General features: G+C 39.9%; 5 protein-coding genes across 5 annotated transcripts in view; 3 read left to right on the top strand and 2 right to left on the bottom strand.

The window, feature by feature from the left end:
- LOC109464256 (cytokine receptor-like factor 3) overlaps positions 1 to 4,458 on the top strand; it is a 12,759-nt gene extending 8,301 nt beyond the window's left edge. Inside the window, exons 7-8 of the mRNA XM_019761192.1 lie at positions 2,032 to 2,171; positions 2,843 to 4,458. Of these exons, the coding sequence (XP_019616751.1) occupies positions 2,032 to 2,171; positions 2,843 to 3,187 (485 nt within the window). The 3' untranslated portion in view covers positions 3,188 to 4,458. The remainder of the gene's footprint in view (positions 1 to 2,031; positions 2,172 to 2,842) is intronic.
- Positions 4,459 to 5,199: 741 nt separating this feature from the next.
- Positions 5,200 to 11,306, bottom strand: LOC109464260 (protein BUD31 homolog). The gene is made up of 4 exons (XM_019761196.1): positions 11,098 to 11,306; positions 10,460 to 10,582; positions 9,480 to 9,646; positions 5,200 to 6,671 (listed from the first exon to the last, which is right to left on the bottom strand). The coding sequence occupies exons 1-4, from the start codon at positions 11,189 to 11,191 to the stop codon at positions 6,621 to 6,623; spliced, it is 435 nt and encodes a 144-aa protein (XP_019616755.1). The 5' UTR covers positions 11,192 to 11,306; the 3' UTR covers positions 5,200 to 6,620.
- A 145-nt stretch (positions 11,307 to 11,451) lies between these two features.
- Positions 11,452 to 16,240, top strand: LOC109464258 (28 kDa heat- and acid-stable phosphoprotein-like). Its single transcript, XM_019761194.1, has 6 exons — positions 11,452 to 11,631; positions 12,216 to 12,316; positions 13,916 to 14,050; positions 14,392 to 14,525; positions 15,001 to 15,152; positions 15,359 to 16,240. The coding sequence occupies exons 1-6, from the start codon at positions 11,604 to 11,606 to the stop codon at positions 15,409 to 15,411; spliced, it is 603 nt and encodes a 200-aa protein (XP_019616753.1). The 5' UTR covers positions 11,452 to 11,603; the 3' UTR covers positions 15,412 to 16,240.
- Positions 16,241 to 16,614: 374 nt separating this feature from the next.
- On the top strand, positions 16,615 to 20,013 carry LOC109464259. Its single transcript, XM_019761195.1, has 4 exons — positions 16,615 to 16,759; positions 18,356 to 18,485; positions 18,898 to 19,194; positions 19,475 to 20,013. Exons 2-4 carry the CDS (start codon positions 18,369 to 18,371, stop codon positions 19,616 to 19,618), a joined length of 558 nt encoding a protein of 185 aa, XP_019616754.1. The 5' UTR covers positions 16,615 to 16,759; positions 18,356 to 18,368; the 3' UTR covers positions 19,619 to 20,013.
- A 299-nt stretch (positions 20,014 to 20,312) lies between these two features.
- Positions 20,313 to 22,887, bottom strand: part of LOC109464257 (arrestin domain-containing protein A-like) — a 14,584-nt gene continuing 12,009 nt past the window's right edge. The window contains exons 11-12 of the mRNA XM_019761193.1: positions 22,794 to 22,882; positions 20,313 to 21,984 (exon numbers count right to left, since the gene is read on the bottom strand). Of these exons, the coding sequence (XP_019616752.1) occupies positions 22,841 to 22,882 (42 nt within the window). The 3' untranslated portion in view covers positions 20,313 to 21,984; positions 22,794 to 22,840. The remainder of the gene's footprint in view (positions 21,985 to 22,793; positions 22,883 to 22,887) is intronic.

The following is a 22,887-nucleotide window of genomic DNA, read 5'->3' as shown; positions in this document are numbered from 1 at the left end:
GCTCTAGTTCATTAATGTCAAAGCATATGGTGTCCTCCAGGGCTTTCATTCTTGGCCCTGTCTTAGATGAAGTTTGCTAATAAATGTATGGAAGCTCAGCAGGGTTCTGGTTACGTGGTTGACAACAGATTTTTTGCAAAATACAATAAGGAAAAAATGGTCTATACGTGTTCTGAGTATGAAACCACATATAATACTATATTATCTTACTTTTATTTCAGTTAAACGTGGACTACAGTTTCAGAGTGTGCTGCAAGATGGTCCGTGGCTGGTCTCCATGGAGCATTCCACAAGTTGCTAGGACAACTTTGCTGCAGCATGGTAACCAAATCAACTACGCAACATTCACATTCTCTCACATGTTTTGTGTGTGTCTCTTGACTAAAGATCTCCAGAAATGTGTCATGATAATGTCCTTTTTGATAAAGTTAAGTCTCGACTTTGCAAATAGAATGGCTAAAAGCCAGCAACCTTGAAAGAAAATTAGTGCCTGTATCAGCTAATAATTGTCTTCGTCAGAAGGACTATGAAATTGTCTCGCCGGAGTGTGGGGAACTGCGGATTTTGCAATATAACTCTGGAAGGCATGATTCGACGTCCATGATTTTTGGCAGGCATATTACCGCTGTTGAGGCCAAAGTCAAGTACAAGTTTCGGCTTCGTGGGGGGTCCGTGCGTCACGTTAGTGCACCTTTTGTGTCTGTGGCTTGTTAGCAAGATAACTCAAGTATTTGTAAAATGTTGATTATAATTCTTGGTGTGGTGCTTACTATTGTTGGGACCAAGGTTAAGTTCGTTACTGAGCTTCGTGGGGGGTTTCGTTGTGACTACAGGGGGCATTTTGTTAATTTTTCTTGTGAGCAGGATAACTTTTGTATGTGTGGATGGAAGTTAATGAAATTTGATAGGCATATTACTGTCGTGGTCTCCAAGATTGAGTTCAAAGATGAGAGTCGTGGAGGTCGTTATGTCCCCGTAATAGGACCTTTTGTGTTTAGAAATTCCCCCTACATCTGCTTGGAGACAGCCGACAGCTGGATATAGCCGGGGAACCCCATAATGGGATGGGATCAAATGACGTTACATTGAGGGATTGTACTATAACTTCAGCAGGGGGAGGATAGGTTGGACATATGTCAGGTTATTTTCTACGGCCACACCAAGTAATTGCTATGGATGACGCCCACTGGAGACCTTAAATCTAATTACCTTAAATTTAAGGCAAGCGCGCAATAAAAACACGAAGGGCCGAAAAACGAGATGCCTAGATTTGGAATATACTAACTGTAGAAGTACAAATGTTAGGACACAAAGAACACAAGAAACAAGTCTTCTATTTGTCATAAAGACAAATTAACAAAACAGCAGTAGTCACCCTGTTCTGATTCTTTCCTTTATAACATCTTCTCTTATTATATTTTGCGGCGCTGTCGTGACACTTTCAACACAGTTAGAATTTCTTGAACGTTTTTTTTCCAGTAACAGTCCAAACTCAAATAACGTGGGGGGGGGGGTTAACACGGGGGGCTAACACGACGCATCTGTATAATCTGCGGCAAACCGTTTCAGGGTGTTCTGTACCATAAAAATAGTACAGAGATTCTTTTGTTCTTTAGACCAAATTGATTATTGAAAAGATTGAAGAATACGCATGTTAATTTCTCTAGAACGATGTACCTCTGACGAAGACATGAGATCTCCGACCTCTAGTTTTATAGTGTCTGTATCTTGCAGCCAATAATATTACAGTGTCTGTATCTTGCAGCCAATAATATTACAGTGACTGTATCTTGCAGCCAATAGTATTGCAGTGTCTGTATCTTGCAGCCAATAATATTACGGTGTCTGTATCTTGCAGCCAATAATATTACAGTGACTGTATCTTGCAGCCAATAATATTACGGTGACTGTATCTTGCAGCCAATAATATTACAGTGACTGTATCTTGCAGCCAATAGTATTGCAGTGTCTGTATCTTGCAGCCAATCAACCATAACCGTTACTTTAAATGTTTTACTGTTGTTCTCTCAGAGTGGGAGGTTGCAGAGGATTCTGGGTACACGTTGGGTAACGGGAACACGACCCTGACCAGAACATCTCCCAACGCGGCCATCAGTGTGCTGCACTCCAGCAAGAGCAGTCTGTTGTGTGGGGATATGGTCACTTTCAAGGTAAGAATCTTTTTAACCTTACTAAGGCCACACCAATTTAATTTGTTGGTTCACGGATTCGCCCCCTTCATTTTTTTCTTTGAAAAAAAAAGACAACCTTTCAGCCTCTGAATCAACTCCAAAATGATCATATTTTGGCCCCAAGAGTTGAAGGAAGTTCCTTCTCTTCAGAGTTGTTACACTGTTTCTCCATATATCAATGCAGTGGTTTGATTAAAGTGTGAAATTCATTGTTTGAATTACAAACCAACCTGGTATGTAGCATATAGCATCCTGGTATGTAGCATGATGCTACTAGCATCCTGTCATAGCATTTGGGGCTATCATAGGATACCTAGGTTTGTTTTTATTTTTTTCCCCTTCGCTTTTTTTTTTAAATCTGAGAACCAACAAATGAAATTGTTGTGGCCTAGTGGCATGAAGAAAACACCTATAGGCTGCAAGTGACTCTATCCCAAATAAACCATTCATAATCACCAACATAGTCATGTGTATTGAAAGCTGTGTGTATTAATTATATTAGGGCAAATCTAGCACGTCTAGATCTCTATTTCTTAAGGCACTTCCATTGGCTGACACATTCAGTGAGACAACTACGAAAGCTTGAAAACCGTGTACACAGAAACTGTTTTTGAGACAACTTTTTGTATGTTTGTATGTTTGGTCCCCAGGTTAATGGAACAGGAAAAACTCACCGCGGAGATGGACTTGGCCTTGTACTAGTGCAAGAAGAAGACTCCATCCTACAGCGTATAGGCGCGGTATGCGTAGGTTCCACGGGAGTCGTTCACGTCAACGGGAAAGAAATGACCAATCAGCTTCCAGCTCTCACTAAGGGCACCACCGTGACCTTTGACACCAGCAAGGTCGCCAGCGACACTAAGAAGTTGCGTGTGTCGATCACGGTAGCCGACAGACAGGTCACGTGCGAGTGGGTTCCGGGTGGGGACCTCAGCGAACACTTATATTTCGCAGCCTGCTTCGTACATAAGGGATGGGAAATCACTGTAGAATGATCAGGAAGCAGCACTGGTCTCTTTGGATATGGAATGCCACTGGAAATTATTCTCTACCAGACTAACTACGCTGGCTATATATAGGAGAATATTTGCCAGGGGAGTTTGGCTGCCTTGCAGGTTTGACTTCAGAAGGAAAGAAACTACATGTACCTCCCCGCGGCCGGACTCCCTTGGCCAATTTTACTCTCTTTTTTGCCGAATTCTACAATTTGTATTCCCGTAGAAAGGTCTGGTAGAGGCTAACTGGAAATGTCGAACTTTTAATAAATTTACGAGGCCAAATCTCTATATCCGAAAGAAAGATACCGCAATAAAAAGCAAAGGATGCACTTTGAAAAGACTGTGAAACTTCAGTCAAAATTGTACAAGCTTCTAAAACTCATTGCCCATACAGTTTTTAAGACTTTCCAGATACAAGTTGACCAGTGTGGCGAATGGAAATTTAATGTAGTGGTTCAATCTCTGCACTCTTCTTTGCTGCACATGGCTGAATGAATTTATACAGCAACATACATGTCAATGAGTGTGTAGTAAGTTAGTAAAAGGCATAGGTGATGAGAGCTATAGTTAAGTCTTATATCCATGTGAAACATTATGTCAATGATAAGAATCTAGGCACAATCAAGGCTTGTGCTCTCTATGTATAATTTGTTGAAACTTATCATAGATGTTGGAAATATACAAAATGCTAAAATTGAAGGCTAGGTGTCATTACCAGACTTTTACATTAGGGATTTTACTTGGTATTATTATGTATCCAATTGAATTGTTTGTGTTCATTGAGATTATCAGGTTATGAATATCAGGTTGTGAATATCCAGCTTAATCATTACAAACATGTAACTGTTGCCACCATATTTAATTATCACAGTTTACTATGTGATAAGAGCCTCTAGATAAATAATACAGTCGTCATATAATACCAGTAAGACTTAAAATGACATTCCAGGCAAGTTAGCTGTTGTTATCATGTTTCAGCAATAGAATACCAGTAAATACAAGTGTCTACAAAATAAGGATTGCCACTGCCAGTACATGTGTATTGCATACTATAGGCCACAGCATCTGCATGTGTAAATTGTAATCTTTGCAGCTAGTTGAAGTTGAAAGAACGTAAAATCTGCTTGGAAAGGGCTCACAGCTCCGTACTATGCGACCTCAATACAACATGATGGCCCAGTTTGTTTAGTTTATATAGTAGTTAAGTATCAAAATTGCCATGTGTTAGGGCAGTGGTATAGAAAGCATGTATTGTTCGCAATCAAGTTTTTAATGCCCACTCTGTTTCTCGTTCTCAACAACAATTGAACTTTTTACCCTACTGGGTAGATCCAATGGGTCAGTTTATTGTAGCTGTATTTTATAGTGCAAAATGTCTTGTTGGGAAGACCCTTCATTTGCAGTAAGAGGCATTGTGCAATACCAAAATATACAATATCCTTTTAAGAATTTCTTCTCCGAAACATCTATCATGTTTACCATAAATTCACTGATTTATTCCTGTAAAGGTAAATCATCTCGATCACGTTTCATGACTCTGCAAAGGCTTTGGAAGTGTTCCATACAGGAGTACAGTTGTTGCAACTCAATGAAATTACTCTACCTTTTCTACATTGTTAGGTTCTGATATGCAATAATTTGTTATTATGAAAACAAGCCACATTTGTATTTGAACAGACCAGTGTCTAGATACTAGTAGATGTTTTTTTTACTATTCATGTGAAGAAAAAGCAGTTTAGATGCTGGTCTGATTGTTTCAGATGTCAAATGATTGTAGGCACAGCAGTCTCCCTTACATGTCATTATGTTATTATATGTTGCACCCAGTTAGCCTGCAATGTAAGCTAGTTACAATACTTGATGCATGTACCTGTCCATGTTTTAACAGTAACTTGTATTATTTGACATTCCAACAGATCTAGAAGCACCGATTTTACAGTTGTGTTGCTATGTTTGTAGTGCTTATTCACTAATGACACTTTGAGATATAACAACATCTGAAACTGCTGTATTTTTAAGTGTCATTGGTGGCATAAGCACTTTAATGTTGACTGCCATACTTGCCAAAGAAATATGTTCACTTGAACAGCAAAGAGTCTCTTTATTTTTTCATTCACACCCATTGTGCAGTACATTTGTTTACTTACCATATATGTTCACCTGTCCTACCTGTACCATTTGTGTGTGTACATGTAAAGTAGTGTTAACAATTGTTTATATTTTACAGTTCTAAACAATAACAGACATTTTTACATATGTATGTGTTTTACCGGCCACCAATAAACATTACTTACACTGTATACTGATTGGAAATTGTTCAAAATAGAGAATAATTGAGCATAGTGAATTAACACAGTGTTCATGCTGTCTTTAACATCAACTGTGTACATCTAACCTGTACTTTTGCAGTATTGTAGGGTGCTATGTCTGAGTATATACTAAATAGTACTACGTGTATCAACATGGACTTGTATGGGCAAGGCATATTTCCAACAACATATTAGATAAAACTACCCCTGATAACATTAGTTCCTTGCAGATTCCATCTTACTATGAATACTCAAACATGCTAGATGTCTTACATTTACAACAAATGTCAACAAAAAAACAGTAAAATGCTCCTGAGAACCTGCATCAATGACCTTTTAAATGTTACTCTGTATCAATGTAGACTTTCTACTCTTGGTCTATATCTGATCAAGAAGACTAGGTCTCTATGCAGCTTTAACTTTCTTCCTGCTATGTAGCCCCTTATCTAGTACAATGTTAAAGGCTTCTATAGCAGGGAGAAGGTTATAATTAGTGATGCATACCTAAACCCAATTTTAGGTTCAGGTCCGGATTCAAGTCCAGAGGTTTAGGTTCAGTTCCGGACTTGTAAGTCCGGACCTAAACCCATGGCATATACCATATTGCATGTTTGCAACCTTGCAATGTTGTCTGGGTGAAACTTTGGCCACAACATGGAGGCCGGTACTTGGTGATGCCCGAAGGCAATGTTTTCTTCATTTTGCAGCAAAGTTTTTACAATCTACGGAAGGTTTTAGGTGGTTTGGAAAGAAAAGGAGTATGTGAAATGGTCTTTTATGGTATTAAGTCCTCGGTTCTTGACTTTTAGGTTTTTTTTTACTTGAACCTAAACATTCTTACAAGTCCGGATCCAAGTCCAGTGAACCGGTATGCATCACTAGTTATAATTAAGTGATTGCATGGCATAGGTACAGTGCATGCATGATTTTAGTTCGTGAAATTTGCTATAACACTTAATGAGATCTCACAATGAAGCGAAACAATAGTACAGACAAAACCTCCCTATGATCTAACTTTATATGTTAAGTTCAGTCCAACCAACATTAAAAAAAAATACTGAACATCCTTCTTAGCAATAGACGTAAGTCAACATTGTAGCAGATGATGTAGATGATAGTCTCTATCCAGAGCAGCCTCTGCAGCCACAGTGTACACACTCCACAATACGACCCTGAAGGAAACAACATGTTAGACGTTAGTACAAGACTCCTCCTTACAGATACCATAACATACTAGTACTGTAATAGAATGCTTTATGTATCTTTTACAAAATACATGTATACATGGGTATAGGGGCGAAAGACTAATCGAACCATCTAGTAGCTGGTTCCCTCCGAAGTTTCCCTCAGGATAGCTGGCACTCTGTCGCAGTTTTATCTGGTAAAGCGAATGATTAGAGGTCTTGGGGCCGAAACGACCTCAACCTATTCTCAAACTTTAAATTGGTAAGGTGTCCGACTCGCTCGAGTGGAGCCGGGCCTGGAATGCGAGTGCTCAGTGGGCCACTTTTGGTAAGCAGAACTGGCGCTGCGGGATGAACCAAACGCCGGGTTAAGGCGCCCGATGCGGATGCTCATCAGACCCCAGAAAAGGTGTTGGTTGATACAGACAGCAGGACGGTGGCCATGGAAGTCGGAATCCGCTAAGGAGTGTGTCCGTGAGGACGTACCCGTCACCCTCCTTGTACATGCCTATGTCCATATCGCACATCGCCCCCAGCATGTGCGATAGCCAAGGTTGTTCTCCCTTGGTGGCTTGCCCCTCCCTCTTCACCAGGTGTCCCCCTTTTGTGCTGGACATCTTGAGGCCCAGAACCTTGCTACCCGGCTCCTTCTCCAAGCCACTGCCGAGATAATCGTCCAGTTGTGCCTTCAGGATCTCCCTGGTGAATTTTGCGAGGGGGGGGGATTGGCCCCTTGTTGGTAGTCGGGGTGCCTAGTAGGCGAGCACATCGGTCTACCAGTGCTCTTCTGTACGTAGAGTGGATGGACGGTAGTCCTAGGCCTAGCCTATGACGGGGGAGGTAGAGGAAGCAGTCCGACATCCTCACCGGTACGCCTGCCCACGACTTGATCGCTTCCTTCAGGAGTTTGTCCACCTTCTCCAACTCCGTCACACGCACGTTGACCACCCTCAGCGGGTAGATCAGCCTTGGCACCACATATGTTGTCACATAGTCCAACTTTTGTGGGAATGTGAGCCCATGCAGCTGCTCTCCAGGCTGGAGCGGTTTCAGACCGGCCTCCAGGGTCTGGTCAAGCGGTGTCTTTGGTGCGAGCCACCCTGACACTCGTAGTTCGGCATAGCTGCGAGGCCTGTTGACCGTCGTGCCCAGGTATGTTACCGGGCGCTCGTCGTCTGGGCTGGCACACCGGATGTCTTTGCCCCCGATTTGCACCGGTGGCGATGGCTTTAGCGGCTTCAGTTCTCGTCCGAACTTGTACGCCATCAAAACGATCTTATCAGGGCTCAGTTCAACGCCTTGAACCTTTCCTCCACCCACCCAGCCATTTCCTCGATGCCAGCCCGCGAGCCGCTCGTTAACCCCACGTCATCAGCGAAATCCAGGTGGGCTAGCCTGACCTGGCTCCCTTGCAACACTATGCCATGCCTCGTCATTGGGGATTGAGGGGTCCCCTGGAGGGCGATGTTGAGGAGGAGTGCGAAGACTATCGGCGCCAGTGGATCGCCCTGGGGCAGTCCCACCATGCGGTCCATCTCGTCTTCGTGCACTGCCTCCCCCCTCGCTTGGCGGAGCAGGATCTTGCCTTTCCGAGCTCTCTCTACTATTACCTTTACCGTGTTAGTGGCTAAGCCGTACACAGCTAGGCATTTCGAGAGAGCATCGTGTCGAATCGAGCCAAATGCGTTCGAAATGTCCAGGAATAGGACATAGATTTCGCCTCTCCGGTCCCTCGCTTCCTGCAGTGCCGCCTCGAGCGTGTATAACAGGGTGGATATATCCCCCCCAGGCCTGAACGCCTGTTGCCACGGGGATAGCATGTTCTGGGTCATCAGCCAACGTATCCAGTACTTCTGCACTATGTGCGCGAAGACCTTCCACGCCGCCTCTTGGAGTTCTACCGGGCGCCAACTCGAAATGAGATCGGCCGGTTTCTCCGTCGACTTGAGTAGGAGTGCAATCTCAGAGTCACCAAACCCGGTGGGAATGTCGCCCGTGCTGAGGACCTTGTTGTACAGGTCGCTCAGGGCCTGGAACATTGGTCTTCCCCCTCTCAGAAGGTCTTTATCTGAGATTTTGGTCGGTCCGGGCGCCGTGCCCTTCTTAGCCCTCTCTCGGACCGCCTCTTCCACCATGTCCGCGTCTATTGTAAGATCAGCCTGTTGGGCTTTCTGGGGGTTCAGGAGGTCCTTTGCCTCCGTGACCATGTCCTTCAGCCTCTCCTTCCGCCTGGGCGTACTGACCGGCGGGACGTTGTACTTCCGCCGGTACTTCTCCCTCCGGGTTTTCGGTGTACCCAGCAGGGTAACCTCCGCATCCACTCTCGTACTAAGCCTGGCCACCGTCTCTGCCCTGCTGGTGGCATATTGCAGGGAGACCCTCTCGGTCGTGGCCCTCGTAGGCGGCGTAGCGTTCGGACTTGCCGGCGCTGGAGGACTCTGAGAAGCTTCTGTGTCTTAGTCGGGTCAAGCAACTGAGCGGGGTCTTTCCTTCTGGCCAGTAGTTGTTTGAGTTTGGCCCTTTCTGCCTTGCTCATGGTCGAGCCCTTCTTACAGCGCAGGATCAACTTGCGCAACTGACGGACCTCCTGCTTCAGTGCTGTGACCGCTGCTTCTCGTTCTACCTTTCTCTCTTTGCCCTCCTTCCATCAAATTGGCCAGGCAGCATCCATTCGCCATAGATGGTCCATACGCCACCCGTACAGTGTCTGATCCAACTGCACAGTGAAAATATCCTTGTCAATTACACTTCATTTCTTGACTTTTCTTTTTTGTACAAAACAGTAACAATTCTCACCTCCTCTAGCTTACTCTTTGGGACTCTGCAGATACAGTTGGTGCCGAAGTTTGTGTCTCTTGTCTGGATACAGCGCAGGCAGCAGAGGTTCTCGTAACCCTGCTTCTTCCACTTGGCGATCAGGTTCTTGTCGGCTATTCCCTCCTTCAGGCAGTACTCATACAGCTCTGAATGGGGTAAAGGTTGATGAGAAATCATGTTAGTCAGGTGGGTATGAGGTAACATAGCCCAACAGAACAGCCATAATACAAAACAAGACAATTCTGAAAATTCTTGATATATCTTTAATTCTTTGTAAGGCCATGTTGATTTGATTATATGGATGACATCCTCTGGGAACCCCAAAACTGATGCGAGCGTGCGAATAAAAAAAAAGGTTGGCTAAAAAAAAGTTGTTTTCATTATGAAATCTACGTGGTTTTGAAGGTTGAACAGATGACACAGAGTTACAGTATGGTTTAGCGAATAATCTAGTCTTCAAATTCATTTCTTTACATTTTCGTCTTTTTTGGTTTGATTTTGGCATTCTAAGACAGTGGTATCATTTTTTGCAACTTACGGTATGTCTTTGCTCATTTTGCAACTGTTTTGTACGATTTACAGTATGGTTGAAAACTTTTTTTTTTGGAAACGGCCGAAAATTCATGCGCGTGCGGATGTCATCCATATAATCAAATCAACATGGCCTAACAAGAGTTGTTTAAGTGTTTTATTTCTTTTATCACTTTATGTCAGCTCTGTTACACTGTGCAACTAAACAGGTGCTCTACGACAGGGTCAGGCTAGGCTAAGTCAACTGTAAAACACTGAGATGTGACAGCATCCTACATCTGCTTGGAGATTATAGCATGCTGACATTGACGTAAATCATTTTCAACCTTTATCCTGCTAAGGTAGCCACTTGGCACCAAACCTGTATCGGTTATAGCGTGAAGCAGCAGGGAGAAGGTTAAAGACAATAAAAGGTTACAGTTGCTCACCTCTGCTGATTGCCTTCCTGCGGTAGAACAGGTCGAAGATGTAGCGAGACTTCTGGTGGTGAATCTTAAAGATGGGCCAGAGTGCCTCCACTTTCCTCTTCCCCTCGTGTGGTTCTGTCTCAGCTGTGGGCAAGGTAAGTAACTTAGTAAGCGAATGGAAACTGCAATGGTCAAAGTCATGGAACTCCATCAATGTTACATATAATGTTTCTAATACACACATGTAACGTTACATGTATGTAAATTTTAATGGATACACCTTGATACTTCTTCAATCAGGATAGAAGGCTTAATATATGGATTAAAATTTGCCACAGAGATAGTTTCAGTATGTCTCAATTTATACAGATATGCTAGATATGTCAATTATATATTATCAGGTGGGGGGGGGGCACATCTGACTATAAAATTTATGATTGTATTCTTCCGAATCTTGTTAATACGGGCTACTTAACATTAAATGAGGTTAATGTAAAAACTGTATTTTATAAATCTAGAACGTATTATTTGCGTTTAGGAAGCAGCATATCTTTTACGTTTCTTTCATGGATTTTATTGTTGATTTCGTCGTCGCATCAACGTGGTTTTGTCAAATAATTTTTATCACCAACAAGCAACACAAAATTTGGAAGCCATACCTTCTCTCATTTTCTGGTCCAGTTCGTCCAGTGTAGGTTCAATCAGCTCCCAGCCTTCTGGTGGAGGCTTCCTGCTTCTTCTGACCTTGGGCATCGTTAATTAGACACTAGCAATCTGCTTTTTAGAACAAAAATACTTCCAGAAAGAAACTGCACTGCGAAAATGTAGCTTGGGTACAACAGGAAGTGACGTCAGAGGTCAAAGGTTGCAACAAAATCTTTCAGAAAACGTCGCAAAAAATCAAATTATATTGTCTAAAATCATAAAAATATTGACATCAACAACAATAAACTCGATTCTAGTATACATGAATACACGGATCTTATGTAGAAAATGGAAATTTGGTTTTCTTTTACAACCGGAAGTCACAAAGCATAGTGGGTAGCGCGGGCCCTGCATGTGCAGTGTTGCAATCTTTGTCGTCTGAAATCTGCAATATTTTCGGAATTTTGGTTCCCAATTTGACAACCTTTGGTCGAACGTTCTTCTCAACAGTTTCTTCAAGATGCCCAGGGGAGGTAGAGGCGGTGGAGGTAGGTCTGGATGTTGTCACAATGAATGTTTTGAAATGTCCATACTTGAAGTTTTATGTTCATGTGGAGGTTTTTTTTGCACATGAACAAATATCCCCATCTGGTCTTTCATGTACCCCCCTCCCCAGTCAGGTACTTTGCTTATATTCGTCTGTAAGGTAGTTGATATTGTCATGATTTAAATCCTTTAAATTGACACCAATAGTTATTAATATTAATTATTATCAATCCAAAATAGAATGAAATTATGAAGCAAAATTTTGTAAGGACATCTTTAGAAAAAATATATAATTTGAGACATACTGAAACTATTTTTGTGGCAAATTTTAATCCAACACGAGCTTTTACGGGTTGCGTTTACAGGGTTTGGTTATTAAAATCATGACATTAAATCAAGTATAAATTTGATGTTATATTTACAGAACTTGAGCTTGCATGATGAAACTTAATATACTAGTAGTTAGCGTGCCATCATAATATTAATAATGTGCAGAATTTATTTACTCACATTCACATAATTGCCTGAATATGTGAATTTTATGTATGATCTTTTGTAAAGTACGCCTTCAATGTTTTATATTCAGGTGGCTTTAAGAAGTCCCATAAGGGGAGGCATAGACAGTTCACTAATGAAGAGGAGCTACGACAACAGGCACTAGCCTCAGAAAAGGACCGGCAATGGCGGGTAAGTCACAGAGGATACAGCCGATAACAGCCATGTGAAGTAAACTGCCTAAGACGACAACTCCGGGCTGTTAAAATTAGCCTGGTTACCAAACCTATTATAGCTCCCGAGTCCTACATCCTCAATAGGTTTGGTAACCTGGCTAGTTAAAATATGATCTATGTCATAATGTGGAAAGGAGGTCACTATGGACTCTGTCACAACAAGATTCTTATTGCTAATTTCAATGGGAAACATATCTAACTCAAACTTGTAAGAGAATTTGGTTACTAGTGCCACATAATTTAGCATACAGAGGCTTTAGTCCTTACTATCATTCCTGTGTTGGGCAGAGATGGGGTTTTGTGCGCGTGAAAAATTTGCGCGTGAAAAACTTGCGCGTGAAGAATCTGCGCGTGAAGATATGCAAATTAGCTGACTCCCAAGGGATTTGAAAACTTTTTGCTGTTTTAAGCTTAAAAATTGGAAAAAAGACAAGAAAATAAAAATTTAACATCATTTTGCTTGCATTCTAGACTACATACCCTTGTTTTGTCCATTTTTTTGTGATTTCAGGTTATTTTTAAAGGTAAAGTTTTCACGCGCAAAAAAGGTTGAAATTTGCGCGTGAAAGAATTTGTTTAAGAAAGCATGAAATCAAACTTCTAGAATGGAGAAAAGCTTCAGATTGTTACATTTTACCATCCTAAACCTCATACTAGTAACTTTTCCTTGTATTTCTTAGAAATTGAAGTGATTTTCAAAAGGTCAGGTTTTATGGAAATTATGCAAATTAGCTTATTCCCAAGGGACCAACATTTTCAAACAAAAATTTTGGCTAACAGAGGGAAAATTATACCAGAGGACAACATTTTCCTGCCTAAGAATTTGGTACTGCATATTTTCTAACATATTTCTAAGACTTTCATTTTTCACGCGCAAATTTTTCACGCGCAAGTTTTTCACGCGCAAATTCTTCACGCGCAGAAAACCCGTTCCCGTTGGGCATACCTATGCCTCACAGGGTTCTAGCTAGGATTTAATTTTAGCGTAGTGGCACTGGCTTCATGATGAGGGAGCGAAGTGGAGCTTTTAAAAATTTGTGCTTAAAAAGAGGCCACTTGAGGTGTACCCAAAGGGAAAAAATGTTATTTCTAAGGTATGTACAATGTATCCTTGATTTTTCACATTTGATCTGGCATTCTTGAACAAAGAAATACAGTCACAATGCCCCTATGCTGTATTAAAAATTAGCATAGGGGGGAAATTTAGTGTAGGGGGTCAAAATTATAGCGTAGGGGGAAAAATTTAGCGTAGGGGGTCAAAATTATAGCGCAGGGGGCCCTTACGCTACTTTGCAGTAGCTAGAACCCTGATGTGCCACATGCATGTCAAAGAACCCATGACTTTTATTCATAACCCCTGCAAATACCAAAGTGTATGTTGAGAATACACTGTAAATGTAATACATGTAGGTCAAACACAGCCTGTATACTGTAGGACATAACTGAAGTATTGTGCTATACAACACACATACAATATAGGCCGAAGCATCTACATCACTGGAGACTGATGAAATGATATCATTGACAATGCTGCTGTCCCTGTTTGTTTTGACAGGAAAAGAAAGGGCTGATAGATAGTGATGAAGAAGAAGAGGAGGAAGAGGAACAGGGAGCCAAGAGTATGGCCAGGGGGAACCCAGGGGACCTCCCTCCCAGTTCATCTGAAGAGGAGGACAGCTCAGATGAGGAGGTACTCCAGGCATTGGCTTCTGTTAATGAATTGTGAACTGAAAGACTTACTTTATGTTTTTTTATGTGCTGTTTTGTTATTCAATCTTACTGTTAGTGTAATATACATGGCGTTACATGTATTGGCATTGATTAATGTACAGATGCAAAAAAAATCAACCTCATTTCCTAATTTTATTGTATGTACGTGTACTGGTGTATCAAAAAGAATGAAAAGTATTACCATCATCATATTGTTTTCATACACTTATTTTGTGCAGCCTAGATTGACTGTTCCTAAGTATCTAATTTGTTAGTTGTGCCAAGTTCATTTTTACAATTTTGTGTATGTCTCTGAAATAGGATGGCAAACCTAAAGGAGTAGAGCATCTAATAGAGGTTGAAAATCCCAACCGAGCCAAGAATAAGTTGAAGAAAGTGACAGACATGGACATGCAGGCTGCAGAGGGGGAACCCAGGCTGTCTAGGAAAGAAAGGCAAGTCTTGTTATAATTTGAACCGTGAAAATCAGTTTCCTTAAAGCTATCAGTATACCAATGCTAATAAGATATGGCCATGCTACAACGTACATGTCTATACATAGTTCTTAATTCTTATCAAGCATAGTACAGTACTTCTGTCATTTTACATAATTTATATTCTCCAGTTGCTTCACAAAACACATACGATTGATAAGCTTTAAGTCCTAATACATGTAGCCAGAATCTCTCAATGTTACTGTTAGGGCCCAAACCATTGAAAGGGGTTAGGGCTATGTTATATATACTAGAAGCATGATTTAGTCAGGCTATCTCAGGTAACAACTATGTCAGTCGACTTATCGTCCCTAATTCTCTTTGTTAGAAGATTTCTCTTTTGTGTTCCGGTGGTATGTGTTTTAGAATTTAAAGACAATAGTTTGTTGAAATGGTAACTAAATATATCATGGATTTTCCTTTGTAACCTAACTAGGGAAGAGATTGAAAAGCAGAAAGCGAGGGCCAACTATATGAAATTGCACGCGGAGGGGAAAACAGACGAGGCCCGAGCAGATCTGGCCAGACTGGCGCTCATTAAGAAACAGAGAGAAGAGGCAGCCAAGAAGAAGGAGGCAGAAAAACAAGGTGAGACGGGCAACTTTGTTTTTGGCGACACCTCAGGAGTGGAGCCTTCATTACTAATGGCTCGCAGTAAACAGCATGAGATAGAACCATGTTGAAATACTCAAACTTTCAACAACAACAAGTTTACTGCAAAATGTTCATATGGTGTTTTTTTAATGTGTTTATGTAGCCCATTGTTTGACTCATTTTTATCTTGACTTTTACAGAAAGAGAAGCAAAAGCAGCTGCAGCCAAAGACAAGAGAGCAGGAAAGAAATAACCTTAGCTGGACCAGTCTGTACATACTTGGAACTCTATGTATGTCTTCATCTCGTGCATGGCTGTACAGAAGATAAAAATATTCAACAAAAAAAGAAGAAAAAATTACAAAATTTGATGCAAGCTGCTGGTCAAAGTGCTACATATACATGTACTTCAAGACATAATGCAAAAACATGCCACTAACAGTAACAGGTAATGACTGTAAGTCAAGTAGTAACTGGATAGTAACTGTAACAGAGGAAACAATAGCCTTGGCTTTCATCGCACATATAGTATAGTGCTATGTTGCATGTACAATGTACCTGTAATACCATAAAAATGAAAGGAATACAAAAAAAATATATGTAGTTTAACTCCTCTATGCCTTATAGTCAGGATTTCTTGCAAGGAACTGATTTTTAGAGGAGAATGTCAAAATCTGTATGTTTATCAAAAATTAAAAAAAAATCTTCCGACTAGGGGAGGGGAGATCTTGAAGGTTTCTTTTACAAATTAAATATTAGAAGATACAAAGCAATCTCATCAGCATGCAAAGTAAATAGGTGTTACTAGCATTATAATAATGACTTTGAAGTATTTGAGTAAATTGTCAGAAATACTTGTATTAAGCACTTCAACTCATCACAAAAAAGTCATATTCTATGTAGAAACCCTGTTAGTTTCTTCTACACTTAAAATCAAATACTAGTATTGCTTCTTGCAGTTCACTGCCTTGTACTGTATTAGAGCCCAGGAAATAGTAAATACAATATATGCCATTATTCATGTTATTTACATAATTATGTTATTTCTTGACACTAGAACAACGAAATAAACAGTACAATACACAGTTGTGTGAACTTTTTTGTTGGATTTAGATGTTAAGGAGTTTTCATCAGTATGAAGTGCAATGTCTCACCAGCAAATTGACGATTATCTGGTCCATAACACTATGCTAACACTATAACGTTACTAATCCCATTGATATCTGTGCCCAAAACGTGCTAGTGTTGATGCTGTTACAGTATACATGTATATTGCTTGTAGTTGAGTCTTGAGTAACGGCTGCCCTTCTAGCGACACCTAGCGATTTGGTAAAACACTGCAGCCCGCCACACCTGTACAGAGCCGCACTGTCCCAGGGGAATGACAAAGCAAACAGAAGTTGCTGAACCGGTGCGTGCTAAAGGTCGGTTTTACCTGTCCAGCCCACGTAACGGAAGTCGTGCCAGGCCAACCCGCCACGGAGGACTCCTAGAAGAATTTCAAATCAACCGTCTTTTATGTTTAACATGTGACTAAACTCTTTTTAAAAGGGCGTATCTCACAACTGATTGCAACCGAATTTCTACATGATTTAGCTTAAGGTAAGTAAAGATTCAAATCTATTACTAGTATGTGTTGTTGATGACCACAAAACACAGTGTTCTCAAAATCTTATACCTTTTTCTAACTGCTTCCTCGTAATCTCATTCCCAGCTTTTTTTCACAACAGGTGTACCCTTGAAGTATCAAATGTCCATTTCTGAGGAACCCCCATACAACGATCGCGTGCTAAAATACCTGTAGTGTAATCTAATACAGTAGTCTACTATAGCTCATGTCGTTGTCTGTTGTCAGCACGGTCGCCATTTTGTAAATTTCTAACCCTCCAATATCTTGTCTTTCTCTAAACGGAAACCTAAAAAATTGTTCTAAACATCTTATTTGGTAGAATATTCTAGTATTTGAAGAAGTTTTCTATGACATTGCATGTAAATCTGCTGTGTACAAATTACAGTACCCTGCCTTTTCTGACCTCCAAATCCATTAATAGCGTGACCGTGCTCGGCAATACTGCACAGGCAATCGAAACGTAATCTATTTTCCATGTTTCCGGACATGGCATTACTCAGGTATAACCCGGTAATGCGTAGACTTGTATGCATGCGAGGCTTGAGCACACACGTAGTACACGAATGCTTTTACATTGCAGCAAATTTTGGTATAAGTGTCTATGTTTTTGGTGACATGAAGGTCGTTGTTTTTTGGTTATATATAGTCACAAATGTGGTACACCTTTTACAAATATTCTTCACAATCAAAAAGTCAATGGATCATATCAATATTAGTTTGGAAAGGATATGTCAAAATGACGAATAATTATGTGTTTTATCTATAATCAGTTTCCTTTGATGACAAACATTGCATTGTTCCCCATAGGCCATAGCACACTACAGTACACGGTAAAAACCGTGCGTGAGCACGAATATACTATATATAGTGACTCACTGCGTCAACCACCTGTGAATTCTCATATTACCAGCACTCTATTACCTGTAGAAGCCTGTAATATAACGTAAATCATGTAATGCGTTTTACGCCTGGAAGTAGTAAACACGTCAGCTATGTTTACACTGTTTCTTATTTACTGCGTGCTTTCTTTGTTTGACTTCCTTGACGTCGTGTCAGCTAACAGTAAATTGACAACAGCTCATTCTATGTACGCAAATCTACTTGTACCACAAGTCAAGCTGTTCTGTCTTATACACAGCACGTTTGACATAAAACTTAATGTCCACCAGACTTCGATACCTTTGGGGTACGTTGCAAAGTGTATTCTCCAAGCAGAGGTTGTAGGGAATGATCGTTACCTTTTTATATATGGCCGTTTTTTTTTTGTCCTGATCCCCACGCGGTTTGATTAGGTAACAATTACGTGATAATAACCTTGTACAGTGCGACTTTCTGCAGATCCCGTCGGTGGCTAATGGAGCTTCTCTGGCTAATGGATACTGCCTGGCCAATTTGATACTGTCTTTTTGCCACCGAGAGGGATCTGCTTGGAGATTATCAAAGTGTACTCCTATGGCCGGTTAACCTTCTGGCATATTATGTTACTATTTGACCGATTTCTGCTATTCTAGCAACCTGGTAGAGACTGATAAACTACAAAATGTGATTTTTGTTTTGTTTTTTTTCAGCTAGGGAAGAAATATGTCGGACAAGGAAACTTTGGTGCACAATATCGAGTTACCCGTGCACGAGGGGGAAGAGACTGAGGTGGTAGCCGAGGCAGTAGTGTTGGAACCGAATGATGTGACGGCCGGACAGGTGAGTCTAACGTTATGTTTTTTTTAAAGTTCGCACGTTCAAGACATTTATCATGACATGACAGAAACTTCCATATTGGATAGTGGCTGAGGACTGTGATGACCATGCTACATGTACTGTTCGTACATGGACGAATAGTACTAGTAATTCAGAATGGCAAATGGTTACGATAAGTACCCGGGTTATCAAACAGTAGTAGTGTAGATAGGCCCGGTTGTACTTTATGCAACATGATGTTTCGCTGCACAGTACTAGTGCCATGCTACATGTACTTCATCATGAAAGCTTTAAATGGGTATTTAAATGGAAAAGGGTCATCAAGCTAGAATTCAATTAAACTAATATTATAATGTACTGTGGTACACGTATTCCTCCTACAATTTATTACATATTCTCTCAATTTGTCCATCAGACCAACCCAGTATACGAGGATGGAACGATCCAGAAGGAAATAGAGAACGATAATGCCAAACAACACGGAGCGCAAAACGGTGCAGCACCGGACTGTACGCCAGATGGCGTTATTCTAAGTGTTCAGAATCTCCAACAAGTTGCCGAAGGTTCTACCACCGTTCAAATCGACAAAAGAGACAACCAGAAAGGCGAGGAGGTCCGACAGGGCATTAGGAAGACTCTGTGGTACCTGTGTAGCGGGTTTGGTTGCTGTATTCCTGTGTGGATAGCGAAGGGTGTCAAGGAATCTCGCATGGTGAGTTCTGTTTATTTCGGTTTATTTAGTAGACAATCAGAAGTGCAGCAAATGCAAACGTAGACTAAAAAAACAACAACAACGTTTCAGCAAACATAACAACTTCAGTAGGTAATGATAAAGTATATACAGTGTATAATACAGCAAACTTTTGTTGCTCTTTGACTATATATAACAATTAAGTCTTTACGAAAAATAGCAAGTATCCACTTGCAAGCAAAAGAAGGGAACATGTTCACTGACTTAATACGAGGTACATAATGCTAAACATTTTTTTCAGGCAAAGGAGGCCAAGAAAGAAGGGAACCTAACGACCTATCAGATGTTGAAGAACAAAGTACAGTACAGGTGGATGATAGCTGTCATCCCATTGGTCATCTTTCTGCCAATCATCATCATCGTTCTGGTGACGCGTCTTACCTGAGGGCCATTCCACTTTTGAAATTTACCAGGGGTGGATGGACAATCATACCCCCTTCTTTCACTGTATTCTCATCTCTAGATCTCTCCTTTTGTTTTTGTGTTAGTTGTTTATTATTGTTTGTATGAACTGTGGAGCTGGTACAATCCACATATAACTGGAGGCAACCTAGAATTAGTGTTTGCTGGTTGATACAATATTTTTGTGTCTTTTAAAGTGACATGTAGGTATTTTCTCTAGCTACCTCTTCATGTGTATATTTTGCCAGGACATGCCAAGAGAGCTCACTATTCACTATATCGGTCATCAGAAGCAACTACATCTGTACTGTTTAACGGGATAATATATATATATTTCTATAAAGAGCACATATCATGTAACAATACTAGTACATGTACATAAAAATACCGACTATTCAGAAGGAAAGTTTAACAGAATGTCATTGGTAAGGGGTGTTTGTTTGCAAGTGTTTTCACAGCCAAACCAGTGAATGTTTTATCTTAAACCTGTTTGCACGTACAAAATGTATTACAAGTGCTGTTTTTTGAAGACTTTGTATTTTGCATTGCCAAGAACAATGATTCTAGAATTGTCTGACAGATTTTGTGCACTAAGGCATTCTCCATTTCAAAACGTGCATGAAGGTGGTGCAAATGGGCAACGTTTTGACAAAATGAAAAGTAATATGGTTATGGAGTATCATGTAAAAATGTAAGCATCTGAGTAACCAGGCAGGAACTGTGTAAAAGTGATGAGATGCATTTCTAACCGGCCATCTTTTAGTGATATGCAGTATTATGCAGACTAACAAACATAGCATTCCTATGCAAGAGAAATGTCATTAAGAATAAAGTCTATTCACCTCAATCAAAAGATTCTTGTTGTCACTTCTGCAATGTTTAAACACATTTATATTTTATCTGTTTTGTTTGTTTTACTTGCTTTGCATTAGGTTAACTGTCTCATCAAGGCATAACAGATCATGATCAGTTTTATACAATAAATACATGCTGCGAAAGATGGTTTTAATATGATAACCATTGACTACATACTGTTATCATCTATGAAAAACAATATACATGTAATAGCACACAAAAACACACAAAATCAATGGATGCCAAGTTTTTCCCAATTTATTTCTGCAGCTCGCAAACAGAAAATTGAAAAATGCTCATTTCATTTTTTATCTCTTAATATAGGGTGCATTTTGAATGCTATTTGTTATAATAGTTGAGTAGTCACCTTGCTTAAATATGCTGCATATAAGAAGACATCTTTCTCAGTAGAGAATAAGAAACTTTACATAATACTTTTACTACCTAAATAAAAATTGTTTTCGTTTCAAAACAAAAACTGTTTTCATTTTAAGCAACCCATAAGTCATACATGGATTTGAAATAATTCATTTCAATCTATAAACCATGGCACTTTTAGCATTGTAGTAATAATTTCTTAACTAACTTAAACTACATAAGACAACTTTTAATACAAAGACAATTGAAATGATGCAAGTGCTTTTCTATCTGTTAGTAAGTTCCTGTTACCAGACAGGTAGGTTTGGTATTAAAATTGTAACATAAAAGATTATGTTGTTTCAAATATGAAGTGTAAAGATGTCTGGTATGTGTTACAATTTATCATGATATAACTGCACTATTTGAACATAACAAAATATCTAGAATACAGAGTTTTAATCCTGCAAAATAGCTGCAAGTATATATTATAACATTAACAACATTTGTTGGTTTTTGGTGGGTTGGTGGTTAGATACTGGTCAAGGAAATAGAATTGATAGTTAAGAAATACTGCAAACTTTGGCACAGATAGGCATAAATAGGCAAGAAATTGACGAAAATATTACCTATGGCCGAGACCACCCATAATACTAGTGCAAACTGACCATTAGAACAACAAGAGGGCTTTTAAGAAAAAAAATGGTCTGGACTTAATGCACTGCAAACATCTGGATCTAATACTAGTAACATTACAAAGATACATAATTTCTCCAAATGAACATACAGTCTATATGGTATATTGTCATTTCTGGGTTATTACTGAAAACTTTCAGTGCATAGTATGTGTTTTATTATACAGCAATATGAAAATTAAGCACTATTAATAAACTATTACATGAGCACATACACTAAATTCATATAACAAAAATACCATTTTGAACACAATTTGCTGTACAGCACTGTTTTCCACAAAATCTTATTTTCATGTCAACTCAAAACCTTTCTGTCCAAAATTAACAGTTAGCATCACATGCTTACAAAAATAGCTTATGAAATCTATTGCTGTTACAATAGTGCTTCACTTATTTTCCACCAATACTTGAAATGTTGGCAGTCCTGCAAACTCCTCTTGTGCTGAAAATGGAAACAGTAAATAAATCGTACAAAACAGTTGCAAAATAAGAAAATATATACCGTAAGTTGCAAGTAGTTGCAAAAAAATATTGGAAAACGATACCAATGTCGTAGAATGCCAAAATCAAACAAAAAAGACAAAAAGGTAAAGAAATGATTTTGTAGATTATTCGCCAAACCATATTCTGTGTCATTTGGTCAACCTTCATGACCATGTAGATTTCATGTTGAAAGCAACTTTTTTTTGCGAAACTTTTTTTTTTAAATTTGGCCATGTTGATTTGATTATATGGATGACATCCACGCGCGCATGAATTTTCGGCCGTTTCAAAAAAAAAAAAAGTTTTCAACCATACTGTAAATCGTACAAAACAGTTGCAAAATGAGCAAAAATATACCGTAAGTTACAAAAAAAACCATACCAATGTCGTAGAATGCCAAAATCAAACGAAAAAAGACGAAATTGTAAAGAAATGAACTTGAAGACTAGATTATTCGCCAAACCATATTCTGTGCCATTTGCTCAACCCTCATGACCACGTAGATTTCATAATGAAAACAACTTTTTTTTTGCAAAACTTTTTTTTATTCGCACGCGCGCATCAATTTTGGGGTTCCCGGAGGATGTCATCCATATAATCAAATCAACATGGCCTTTGCACGCTCGCATCAGTTTTGGCGGTCCCAGAGGATGTCATCCATATACATGTAACCAAATCAACATGGCCTAAGACACAATTTCCTTGTCAGGTATTTATGATATCTAAACAATTTTCTCCCCCTCCCCCAGTGTTACTAGAAGTACTTACCCAGTACGTTTGCACTCACTGCAAATTTGCCATCCACTGTCATTCTCTCACACTGGGAGACCCGAAGGAGGGGGTTTCCAGTCATCCCACTTAA

This window comes from Branchiostoma belcheri, unplaced genomic scaffold, assembly GCF_001625305.1.
Source record: "Branchiostoma belcheri isolate BF01 breed outbred unplaced genomic scaffold, Haploidv18h27 scaffold135, whole genome shotgun sequence".
Classification (NCBI taxonomy): Eukaryota; Metazoa; Chordata; class Leptocardii; order Amphioxiformes; family Branchiostomatidae; genus Branchiostoma; species Branchiostoma belcheri.
The sequence above is the reverse complement of the archived record's forward strand: the minus strand, read 5'-3'. Positions and strand labels throughout refer to the sequence as shown.

What these genes read in the sequence shown, in the direction of transcription:
- LOC109464260 (XM_019761196.1), bottom strand. Translation starts at nt 11,191, where the DNA reads ATGCCCAAGGTCAGAAGAAGCAGGAAGCCTCCACCAGAAGGCTGGGAG. An exon ending in CAGGAAGGCAATCAGCAGAG is followed by an intron (nt 9,647 to 10,459) that starts GTGAGCAACTGT and finishes TACCCCATTCAG; the next exon opens with AGCTGTATGAGTACTGCCTG. An exon ending in CAAAGAGTAAGCTAGAGGAG is followed by an intron (nt 6,672 to 9,479) that starts GTGAGAATTGTT and finishes TGTTTCCTTCAG; the next exon opens with GGTCGTATTGTGGAGTGTGT.
- LOC109464258 (XM_019761194.1), top strand. Translation starts at nt 11,604, where the DNA reads ATGCCCAGGGGAGGTAGAGGCGGTGGAG. An exon ending in AGGCTGTCTAGGAAAGAAAG is followed by an intron (nt 14,526 to 15,000) that starts GCAAGTCTTGTT and finishes TAACCTAACTAG; the next exon opens with GGAAGAGATTGAAAAGCAGA. An exon ending in GAAGGAGGCAGAAAAACAAG is followed by an intron (nt 15,153 to 15,358) that starts GTGAGACGGGCA and finishes TGACTTTTACAG; the next exon opens with AAAGAGAAGCAAAAGCAGCT.
- LOC109464259 (XM_019761195.1), top strand. Translation starts at nt 18,369, where the DNA reads ATGTCGGACAAGGAAACTTTGGTGCACAATATCGAGTTACCCGTGCAC. An exon ending in ATGATGTGACGGCCGGACAG is followed by an intron (nt 18,486 to 18,897) that starts GTGAGTCTAACG and finishes TTTGTCCATCAG; the next exon opens with ACCAACCCAGTATACGAGGA. An exon ending in GTGTCAAGGAATCTCGCATG is followed by an intron (nt 19,195 to 19,474) that starts GTGAGTTCTGTT and finishes CATTTTTTTCAG; the next exon opens with GCAAAGGAGGCCAAGAAAGA.